This window comes from Apostichopus japonicus, chromosome 7, assembly GCF_037975245.1.
Source record: "Apostichopus japonicus isolate 1M-3 chromosome 7, ASM3797524v1, whole genome shotgun sequence".
Classification (NCBI taxonomy): domain Eukaryota; kingdom Metazoa; phylum Echinodermata; class Holothuroidea; order Aspidochirotida; family Stichopodidae; genus Apostichopus; species Apostichopus japonicus.
Genome location: NC_092567.1, coordinates 21967156 through 21979061, shown reverse-complemented (window position 1 = coordinate 21979061; position 11906 = coordinate 21967156). Strand labels below are relative to the sequence as shown.

At 39.3% G+C, this 11906-nt stretch overlaps 1 protein-coding gene across 3 annotated transcripts in view; it reads right to left on the bottom strand.

The window, feature by feature from the left end:
* Positions 1-11685, bottom strand: part of LOC139969745 (scavenger receptor cysteine-rich type 1 protein M160-like) — a 31087-nt gene extending 19402 nt beyond the window's left edge. Inside the window, exons 1-10 of one of the 3 annotated variants that reach the window (XM_071974959.1) lie at positions 11536-11685; positions 8614-8750; positions 7966-8170; positions 7165-7503; positions 5886-6221; positions 5148-5483; positions 3949-4085; positions 3024-3228; positions 2296-2625; positions 1011-1340 (exon numbers count right to left, since the gene is read on the bottom strand). In XM_071974959.1, the coding sequence (XP_071831060.1) occupies positions 1011-1340; positions 2296-2625; positions 3024-3228; positions 3949-4085; positions 5148-5483; positions 5886-6221; positions 7165-7503; positions 7966-8170; positions 8614-8750; positions 11536-11578 (2398 nt within the window). In that variant the 5' untranslated portion in view covers positions 11579-11685. Of the gene's footprint in view, positions 1-1010; positions 1341-2295; positions 2626-3023; positions 3229-3948; positions 4086-5147; positions 5484-5885; positions 6222-7164; positions 7504-7965; positions 8171-8613; positions 8751-9166; positions 9417-9487; positions 9540-11535 lie in introns of those variants that run through there. The other 2 variants (XM_071974960.1, XM_071974961.1) reach the window with 2 other exon arrangements.
* Between the last annotated feature and the right edge of the window lie 221 nt (positions 11686-11906).

Genomic DNA, 11906 nt, shown 5'->3' with positions numbered 1-11906 from the left:
TCTAGCCCAATATTGACAATAGTTTTGAAGCAGCTGGTAACATGTCTAAATTTTTAAATGTCACATGTAACCAGATATAAATTAGGTTTATAGTGTGTTACCACTACAACAACCCCCCCCCCACCCCCACAAAAAACCTCATATTTTGTATTGGATCCATATTATTCTTGAAAAGTGTAGTCTCACATTCTATTTAATATTGTCTATATACCTTGAAGTTCCTAGCTCTGTTATATGTAGTAAGAAGGGATGCAGTTTGTGAATCAGTTAAGTGTCTATTCTTACAGCTCTGCTTCAGACTATTGTTTGGTTAATCAGGTTGTATTGTTAGTGTGTTACCTTTAAGTAATCTTGTTTTCTGTATATATGTTCTCAGGGAAGTGCCCAGGATTTCCTGCGTGCCGTGTATACTTATTGCCGTCCTGGGGGAGGGGTCTTTTTCGATTTTTGAAAGTGCTCAGATGCCAAATGCTGGCACTTGTGTAGCTTTTTAAGCACATACACAAGTACTAGTTTTGCTAACAATTTACATTTTCAATTTTTTTTTTAATGAAATATATTACGTACCTGGTCAAAGTTATTAGTTTGTTTCAAAGAGATTTTACAAGGCACCGATGGAGAGCCGTAAGTAATGTTTCCTCGCATTCTTAACTGATGCATTATTAGTCTGTATGATTTTGGCATAGGCTAGGCCCAATTTAGGTTGAATATATTGTTAGGAATGTAGGGATTTTAGATGAAAATAGCGCTGGGCGGGATTCACGATTTTTAAGACAGTGCCGGGCGGTAATTTTTTATGATGGGCGGGCCGCCCAGCATGGGCACATCCCTGTGTACTGTACAGTTTTTCCTCAGTCTCTGTTATACTCTTATAGAAAGAACAAGTCGTGTTCAGCAACGGGCTGTAATATACTCAGCAGTCTCAAGCAACTTCTCAAGCTATCTCTAACAATTATTATATCCAAATTGCTACATATTTAAAAAATGGAAGAAAAACTTTTCTGACTAACCTTTGATGCAAATAACATTTGCCACGAGGCCGGTCGGACAGTTATCATTGTAGAAAGCTGAATACGCGCAGGTGTTTATGTCAGTCTCTGTTCCGTTACAGTCGAGGCCTTTGAAGAATGTGAGACCAGATGTGGTACCCTCCGTGGCAAAGATCTTCTGTACGCCGATAAAGCCCAACTGTCCGCAAATAACTGCGGCGTTGTCCAGATCAAAGTCGGTGTTACATATTGCTGCGGTGGTGCTGACTCCGTTGGATTCAGTGAGTAGGTCTACTCTACCCGCCCAGGGGAAGTAATCGCCGGTTAAACGAACGGTTGCGACACCGACATCTACCGAGAAGAAGAGGTATGGCCTGTATTAATACGATATGTATTTGAGCGAATATAAAATATGACAAACCAACTTTTTAATTTATAAGCAATGTTTTGAAAAAAAGACATGATTCTAGTGTTGGCTTACTTTTTTCGCTTTGTTTCAAATTTGAAAAGGATGACTTTTATGGACAAAACTTACATTTGACATGCTGCAAATTTATTGATACAAAACCACACAGGGCAATTTTTTTTCAGGAATATTTCTGGTTGTCCCTCAGACAACTAGATCTGACTTTTGTGATCGTCCCAACAGCAAACGTTGGTTGTCCCAACAAATGTAGGAAAGTATAACACAGAATGATCGATATGTGCACAGTAGGAGAGATGTGTACATTTTGGTGAATAGAACACCAGCTTTGGGCCTTTAAAACAACCCTTCGATATTTTATTTGTTCCATTCAGTACCTCCGAAGTGAAGTTGGGTGATACCAAGTTATCATTTAACTCTTTTGGGGGTATTCAGTTGCGATGCTATTCGATATTTGATGTAAACATCACTGATGACCACCAAAGCTGTTCGTTGTCTTAAACAACCATTTGTTGGGAGATCAGACCACTGCTAGACTCTGCCCTGCCACTTTCATCAATGCGGGCGGGTCACATTTCTACTCCACTTTTTTAATTTTAGGGAATGACCTTTTACACATGAAAGGTAAACACCGAATCCATAGTGGCTGGATTTCCTAGTCTGTTTATATGAAAGCTGGGAACATTTACAAGTAGAATAATTACAATTTGTAAAGGACCAGATTAAAATTAACAGACATATTCTGGACTAAGAAGCATATGACATCATCATCATCATTTAGGTCTTAAATAATGCGGCTCTCCATACATTCAAAAAGGAAAATGTATTGAAATTACACTACAAAACCCAAACAGAGAAAGGTTTAAAGAATGAGTACGCCACCTGGAATACATTGCACAGCAGCGATAGTCTGAGCTTCACAGTTCTTGTTGATCAGTGTTGTACGAGGGCAAGCAAAGAGGTCGGTCTCTGTGCCGGAGCACTGCAACCCTGTGAACAACGTGGTCATTGCTGTCGTCATGGGAACGTCATACATAGAGGCCACACCTACGTATCCGAGCTGATGACATATCACTCTGCCGTCGGCGAGGTCAAAGTCAGTCGAGCAAATTCCAGCGGTCTGCTCAATACCCACATCATTCCAAGTCACCATGACCGGTCCGCTCCATTCTGCTTCGGAAGCCACCAGACTGACCACTGGATTTGTGATGTCTGATAGAAGCAAGGAGGGAAAAAAACTTGTAATTTTGGAAAATCAAGTTTGTCTCAAACAGTTAAGCAAAAATACGTAAAAAAAAATAAGTAAATTAAACTGTAAATTTATTTTAAATTTAATTTAAGAAAAGACATAATCTAAAAATATTTGATAAAAAGAAGTCTGCTCTGATTCCCATTTTCCACTACTCTTTTATTTAATCATTTTATGATATATTCTTCTTCTTTTTGATTGGAAAACTTAATCTAAACAACTAACTGCGAGCCAACTTTCAAATAATAAAACTTTAAATATAACTTGAAACAACTTACTTTATATCTAGTTTGTTGTATGAATGTGATGGCAGGGGGGGTGGGTGGGGAGGTGGGGTGTGGTGGGGGGCAGATCTACGTACCTTCTCTGCAGACTACAGAGGCATCTTCAATGTGGAAGCAGTTGTGATTTTTAACACCGTCATTTCGACAGTCTGACAGTCTAGTTTCCAGACCTGTACACTGTACTTCGTCTAACATGATGTTCAAGTTCCAGTTGCTGGTGTAGTCAGTGTTACCCAGGATAGCTGCTGTCGCCGAAGGGAATCCCAATTGAGTGCAAACAACCTATGAAAGATTTAAGAGTCGATAGAGATACTAAGAATAAAATATTACGCTCTTTTACGATGTTTGTACAATAGGCTACAGAGCTTCTTACTATCCTAAGAGGTCGTTAGGTATTCTACCAATTTACAAAACTTAATAGAAATATGACTAACCTTTCTTCCTACACAGTACAGTTTATCAAATAATACAATTTGATATACTGTTTAATATACTTTGATATACTGTACAATAATACAAAGAGTGTTAGCTCAGTTGTTAACCCCGGTGCCTTTCAATCATAAGGTCCGAGTTCGAGTCACTCCATGATTAATGTATGTCGTCCAGTTACAGAGTTGTTGACAATTGACAATTCATCATCATGGACGTTAAATATGAATCTAAGAGGCTGACTTCGGTCAGCTTGTGGCTTTAATAAGCCAATGATGGCTTCTTCGCGGGTTCCTGCATGCAGGAGGACCTAAAATAAATACATACATACAATTCAAAGTGTCCTGAAAGATGACATTGGGTCATTGAGTTTCAATTATCATGGACTCGCACAATTTTTGCTCAGTTTTTATCTTATAAAGTAACCCGCTAAAATCCTTTTTAAGATAGGTAAGTTTAGTAGTTCGCAAGGGTTTTTTGTAGGATGCCACCAGAAGGCTATTGCATTTCCTTACTTTAAATTAGTATAAAACTAGGTACGAAAATTTTCTTGGGCTGGTCCTATAAATGTACCTGAGCATCCATGATATCCCAACTGTCATCGCAAACGGTTCCCCACTCTCCATCAAAGTAGACTTCAACTTTACCGCTCACTGGTGCATCAGGACCACTTAGTCTCACGTCACCGTTCTGGAAGGTTGTCACTGGTTCTGATTACAATAAAAAAACAAACTTTCCCTTAATCCTCTCTTTGTCCGTCCACTGTTTATCTCCTACCTCTCCTCTTCACCTGCTGGTTTCTTTCTTTCTTCTCTCCATCCCTTGTCTACTAATGCCCTTACATCTATCTCTTTGTGTTTACCATGCTCATTAACCTGTCTTTATTCTGTGCGTGTTTTTGTCCCTTCTGTTACTGTTACTTGTCATTTAGCCTTTGAAGAAGATCCTGCTAGGATCGAAACGTCAGGCTAACCCTTCTTTTACACATACAATAAAAAATAGAAGAAGGAAAACATGGAACAAGCTATAGCATTTCTCTGACTGTAACATCTTAATTGATACAGAGTTTATATGAGAACCCGAACAAAGAAACAAACTTCACACACAAAATGGTGTAAATGTTTTCCATACGAGCCTAACTAAATGTAACCATCCTTTTCTGTATAAACCTTTCTCGATATTTTGAATCACCTCATAGCTGGTTAGGTGAACGTACACTTGCTGTGAAAGTCTTACGATCTTGCAAATTGTTTGATACTGGTTTTGAAAAGCAACTGACCTTCTTCAAGTATTAAAACTTCTATACTCTAATTTTTAAGCAATTCTTTCAACTACTGTTTCTGTCAACTGATAGCGCCCTCAATTACCAATGTAGTATCGCTAGTTCGAACTTACACCACTTTGACTTTCGACTTCAACCACTCAACACGACGAGCTACCAACAACGTTAATCGCCTGCATTATTGCCTTATTATTACTTTCGATCAGATAATTCTTATCAACTTGGGAAACGTTCCTATCCGACCGCTATAGATATATTTGATTGGAACCGCATTCCTTTATTTCATTACATAAACTTTTCATATTTTGTGAAGGATGTAAACATACTTTTAATTATGGATGGATCCTGTATTTTCTATTAAGTTATTTCGCAATGGACCGACCCAGTGGGCTGGAGTTAGTTTTGCTGTGCTAGACGAACTGGTGAGTAATAATTTTGTTTAAATTTGTTACCGCCAAACAAACACATCTAATTGGTTAGCACACTTTACCTGCAATGCACACAATGCTAGCATACAGTCCAGTCGGGCAGTTTCTGTTGTAAAGCGATGTGATTGGGCACTGGGTGATGTCAGCCTCTGTACCGGTACAATCGATTCCTTCGAATAGAATGTATGGTGTTGTCGGGGTGGTGATTGCCACACCCTGAACATCAATGGCATCGATGAACCCGAGCTGTTTGCAAGCTATCTTAGCTTCAACCAGGGTGACGTCGGCGCTGCAAATACCACCGGTCTGTTCGATACCGTTAACGGTCCATGCAACTTCAAGGCGACCCTCCTTTGTATCGGCACCATCGACTAAACGAATAGTTGGTGCAACAACATCTGCAATGAGTAATCACTCTTATATGTAAACCTATTAATAACTGACATTTTACGAGCAGCCAAGTGTTTGTAACTAAATACATATCTATAGTCAGCTGAAGTGGTATGCAGCTTTGTTCAAATGTGGAAAGACAGAGAATGGGGTGGATAGGTGGGGAATAAGTGGGTTAGGCAGGGAATGAGGGGATAGGCAGGGTACATTGGGGTTACATAATGGGTCACTCCATGCACATACGTAAAGATTGGAATGGTAGTAGTTACAAAAACTAACACTCAAAATACATTGTGTGAAAATAGGTGGGCCTGCACGTTTCGATTCCAGCAGGAGCTTCTTCAGAGGCTGAATGAAAATACAGTAAGAACAGTATTGAAAAATAATATATTACTAACAAAATTTCTTACCATCAACACACACGATGCTTGCATAGTCAAAAGTTGGGCAGTTCTTATTGTAGAGTGAGGTATAGGTGCACTCGTTGAGGTTGGTCTCCTCGCCAGTGCAGGTGATGCCCTCATACAGCAAGTACGGTGTGGATAACAATGGGTTGGTAACACTTCGAACCTCCAGGGCATCGAAGAATCCAAGCTGTTTGCAGGCTACTTTAGCCTCAGTGAGAGTAAACGTTGTACTGCAAATACCACCAGATTGTTCAAAGGCATGTACTGTCCACACGACTTCAATTAGCCCCTCTTTCTCTGTAGCATCCCCGGCCAAACGAATGGTTGGATTCACAATTTCTTTTACAGAGAAAGCAAAAAAGAACGGTCACGTTTTTCAAACATTATTTCGTTTTGATCAGGTTAACAACAAAATGAGTAGGACATTGCCCAAAGATCTGTTTGATATGTGAACATGTGTTGACCACTCTCCAGCAGTTACAGACTCATTCTTCATAACAATGCATTTGTTATGAGCAGATGCATCTTATAGACTCTAAATCTTATATAGACTCTAAATCTTATATAGACTCTAAGACTCTAGACCTGACAATCTTTACTATGAAAGGTAAAGAATCTGTCACTCAATTGCACATCAATGTATACATACACAAATCCACCCAGTTGGGACAATTTTTTCTATACTGTAGTGTCATGTCCTGCTTCAGAGCACTTGTATTGTCAGTACGAGCAGTATGAATATCATGTTTCTATTAGATCAAGGTTAGGAACTGTTTGTACTGTCACTACCAGTGCTTTGAGCGCATGATATTGGAGTACAGTTTAGAGAGGTATTAGCATTGGGAAATTGTCGCAACTGGCTGACGAATGTTCCAGATTTATGTATATTCAGACGCTCTTGCTGGCTACAGGTACCGATGTCAAATTACCACAGTCTGTTGCATCATTGTTAAGTCAAGCATGTCAGTAGTTCCTTGGTCGGTGCTGACCTTGATGGCTGATACCGCTGACTGGAATGATCAGCCTCCTCTACTTACCTCCTCTGCTTACCTCCTCTACTTACCTCCTCTACTAAAGTTTTTGCTTCAGAGGGAGATAATTTTAAAAGTTCAGCGTTCAAATACTCGGTCGTTACTTCAACATTATAAACCTGCATGATTGACATTTAGGGTGTGATGCGAAGAATTTATTCTCACAAAATACGAGGTACAGCTCGCTGGTAATTAGCACGCCCCAATAAAAAAAAAACAAGACTTCACTCTTGAAGGGAAATAATACTTACCAGGAACGCAGACTAGTCCAGCCACTGCCCTACTATCACAGGTTGGCTTAATCACAGAAGAATACACGCAATCAAGAAGTGTAGTTTCTGTGCCATCACAAGTGATGTCAGAAAATACCGTCAACATGTCTGTTGGGAGGCTTTCCAATAATTCGGAGTAAGCGTACGCTCCATCCATAAAGCCGAGCTGTTTACATGCCACGGATGCATCTATGGTATTCATATCTGTGACGCAGATGCCAGCGACTTGATCGATGCCGACGTCATTCCAAGATACCTGGAGGCGCCCAACCCATTGGAGGCCAGTGGGGATAAACTCAAATACTGGATTAGTAAGTTCTGAGAAAAAAGGTTTAGTAAAGAAAAAAACTTGATGTGATTGTAAATAATTTTTGTAATTAAGAAGCTAATTAATATGCAAGCCATAAAAGAGAAATGACTATATTTTTTTTTTTTTTTTTGCAACTGCACTTTTCCCTGCCTCTAACCCCTCCTCACTGTGCCTTTAACATCAGTCACTCATCATCCCTAGTTTGTCTGTCTGACCATTCATGTAGGAGCCTTCACAATGAGTCCAGCAACAGGCATCTTGCCTTGAAACATGACCCACAGCCAGGAATTCTGAAATGGGAGGAGTGAGGGAGGGGGGTGAACTTACAATTTAAGGAGGGACAAATTAGTTGTGTTCTGTAACTCTTAGTGTTTTGAAAACATGGTAGCTGAACAACTGGACAATACAGTAATCCATATGTGAGGCCCTGTGGCCCAGCCTGGCTACCCAAGCCTTTCCAAATCATATACCTGTGTTGCAAACAACGGAGGCATCCTCCACATGGAAGCAGTTGTTAACACCAATTCCTCTGTTGGGACAGTCACTAATTTTCTTCTCTCTGCCGGTACAGGCGACTTCATCCAACATTATGTCTAGATTCCAGTTGTCAGTATACCTGATACCAGATAACTCGGATGCTCTTGCAGATGGGTAACCAAGTTGGGTGCAGACGACCTACGAATACAACAATATATATAGAATAATATTGCATCTGGTAATTAAGATAGTCAGAAAAGACTGTCATCTTTACTTTACAGTAACAAATAGGCTTGCAAGTAGAAATTGTATTCAGTATAATTCAAATTCAAATTTATTTTCTCACATATATACACAACAGTCAATACAGGTAGTTTTCATACAACTTGACAGAAGCAAGGCGCCAATTTTGGAAGACAGTTAACCCTCACAGGAATCATTTCTCTCCAACATAATAATTCAGATTGCTATTTTTGCACTAACCAAATATTTATATGATATTAAATATCAGTGACCATATATTTTCCTGGGATTCCAAGGACATATCATATTGTCCTATACCCACCCCCCCAACCCCTCCCTCATGTTGACATCAAAGGATTAGTATTGGAATTCTGGGTCTTCTGATCCCGTTATTTTACCTGTGCATCCATAAGATCCCAAGAATCATCACAGACGGTTCCAAACTCTCCATTGAAAAAAACCTCAACTTTTCCTTCGTTGGGTTTTGTTGATCCGACCAACCTGACATCACCATTCTCATATTGAGCAGAAACTCCTAAGACAAGAAAAAAAGTAAATAATTATAACTTGAATTAGGAAAGTAATTCCCAGTTCAGAATGACATTTCAAATGAATCAACATACTGTTTATGCACAAGGAGAATTCATGTTTGGTAAGGGAACCTCCCATTGGTCATAAAACTTTCCACTAACTGTATGTAGTGTGCAAACAATGTCTTATTACCTGTGGTGCTACATTTTTCAAGTTCAGCTACAATTTGTAAGGTCCAACCAATACGGCACTGAGAATTAACTCTCCTTATGTAAGTTGCCTTTTTTATGAAGATCCTACTCCTTATTGGATGAGTGCATATGGTGCCCGATACGTTCACTTGTATACAGGTGGCATACAACTGCTTGTGGAGTCAATTCCAACCAACGAGTTCGTAAAAATTTCTTCCATGATTCTTACCTCCTCAAAATCCCATATTCCTGTATAGGTCTATGATGGTTTACGAATATGTCCTTCCTATTTCATCCCATATTAGGAAGAATGTATTGAGCACCATTCATAGCTATCTCCTCGAGCCTCTCGTGTGATATGGCTATCAAACCATAGCCTACCTAATCAAGTCAATTCTACTGCGTATACGCAATCCATCAACTTGTATTGTCTCATGGAACGATCAAAAATATTTTCAAAGAAAACAGCGGCAAATAAACAAACAGTGTAGGTCAATAAGACAGGACAGATTTCAAGTCAACAAGGAAAAAAAGGACGAACTGTTGTTACCCAACAAATCAAATAAATGATAAGGATTTGAGAACATTAACACAACTGAGATGAAACCATTGTCTGCCGAAATTTCGAGGACACGTAAAGGTCACACATGAGGAAGACACGCTTCTGGTCACTCACTACATAATATGACCACGAAAGCATATACTGTAGAAGCAGTGCCAACTATTGGTCGCACGACCGAGGCCACGGATCACGCCAGTGCTTCGTTCATACTGTCGCGAACATGGTGTATTAATTGTCAATTGACAATTGAAACATTCATATAAAACAGATCACTGTGATAATGTTTCATCGTTATCTAGTGTCTTTTGCAGGCGTTTACATGGCGATGTGGTGTGTGCATCCCCTCCCCATTTTAAAACTCAGTGATTACTAACTAGCTTACACCATAAGAATTAGGATCGATATTAATTTGGCATGATTTGCCAACAGTCAAAACTCACCAAGACCGTCACTACCATTAAAGGCATTGAAGACTCACCCAAAACCGCGTGCCGCCCTCTGAAAAAAAGTTTACTTTCCGTTGCTTGCAAAGTGAATTTTTTTTTTCTTGTCGCCACAAATGCAGACAATAATGAAACGTGACACCTTGTTATCTTTTATCTGGACCTGAGATGTCCATCGCTTCTATGTACACTGTGTTGTGGGTATTGACCGTAGCTAGCTGCATGTATTGACTGTACATTAGTGTCTAATTACCAACGGTACGTAGCAAGCTGTGTGTGCATTTTCTGGGATCGATGGTGGTGTCTACTGTTACAACTCATTCGAAAGTAGGTCAGATTACCCGTATCAAACGTTTCTTTGTGCGCGAGTCTTCACACCCTTTAAGTTAGTAACAGTAAAGCTGCCCCCCCCCCCACCCGGTCACTATTCCCTCGCCACTCCAGAATTAAGTTGCCTCCGATCTACAATATATTAATAAATAAATAAAGTTTGTGAGTGGTCCTCGAAGAATGTGACTGCAAAAATACCCGTCCGTTCCACCGACTGCGCACATAACCTTTAATTTATCAAAATAGCTCTTATGTGAATTTATGTAGTTAGCAATAATTAAATTGCCGATAGAGACAGATCTTGATCCAAACTGACAACAAATCTTGTGAAACATCTAGTCAAACTTTCTTAGCTGAGTATACAGTCTATCAAGGCTTTTATATCATTTCAAATGTCCTTTCGATTCATGGTGGTCAAAGAAAACAGTACAAGCTTCGACAACATCGTTTCTCATATCCACCTTAACTTATACATGTCTCGCTTTTAAAGATCTCCGAAAAAATATAATAACAGACGCTCTGTCAAGACCAATTAAGTGGAAATCAGCGCCAAAAACCGGGTACCGGTTCTCATCTGTGCTACCGGTAGACTATTCCGAAAGGCTGGTCCAAACAAGCCTTTGTGCATGAGTGTGCAGGGGCTTTTCCTTCTGAATCTTAACTGTAACACAATCGTTGTATTACCTGTTTCGGTTGTAAGTCAATTTAATTGACGCTTGTATAATGTGAGATATTTGAAACAACCCATAAGACCACATGCATGTTATTTATGACGTATGGGGTCCGCTTGTCTTAAATTCACGATCAGTTACCAGTAGAACATACAACAGCTCAATCTCGGCATGAAATTACAAAGGCTATTTCTTCAACCTTCCTCTTTCCTATCTTCCCACTCCTCGAAAGCCCTTTCCTCTCCTCGTATCCCTTCCCCGCACGAAATTATATATGCATAAATCTGTATACGAAAGATAAAGCTGCATATGGGCATAATTTACGTGATCAAAAGAATATTAATTACTGTAAAGAAATGAATTAATTCTTAATTTCTTGAGTAAAATTAAAGACAATGTTATCATCTACTCTCTTTGATTACAGGTTGTCTGAAGTAAATATGTATATAGCTGCCTCATAAAGAAAATGGGTTCTATAGAGTAAATTTCTAAAAATTCCGATACTCTGATCGGTTTCGAAAAGTTTTATTCAAAAACTTCACGCATCACGAAAAGAAAGTTATCACAATTTAGATTAAATAAATGAACTTACCGCCCACAAGAACAATGGCTAAAACGAGAAACCTCATCTTCATGAGAAAAATAAATTAAAACGTTGAAGAAATATGAAGTGGCAAGTATATAAATCTGATCCAATTTGAAAGACCGAGGAACGGTTTCATTTAAAGCCAGGGACCGTTCATGTGAAATGTCAAAATGACAATGATTAAGACAGGATTTTATAGGTCCATTTAAAGGGAACCAGGGGTTTATTTACAAACCTTGGACATCCGATCTTTAAAGATTGTAAATCAAACATTTACCGTTAACTAATGATGCATTTAACACAGTTACCTTTAAAGGGTGAAGGGGGGAATGACACGTACATGCGTGATGGTGGTTGCAACTAAAAATGAGCATGCG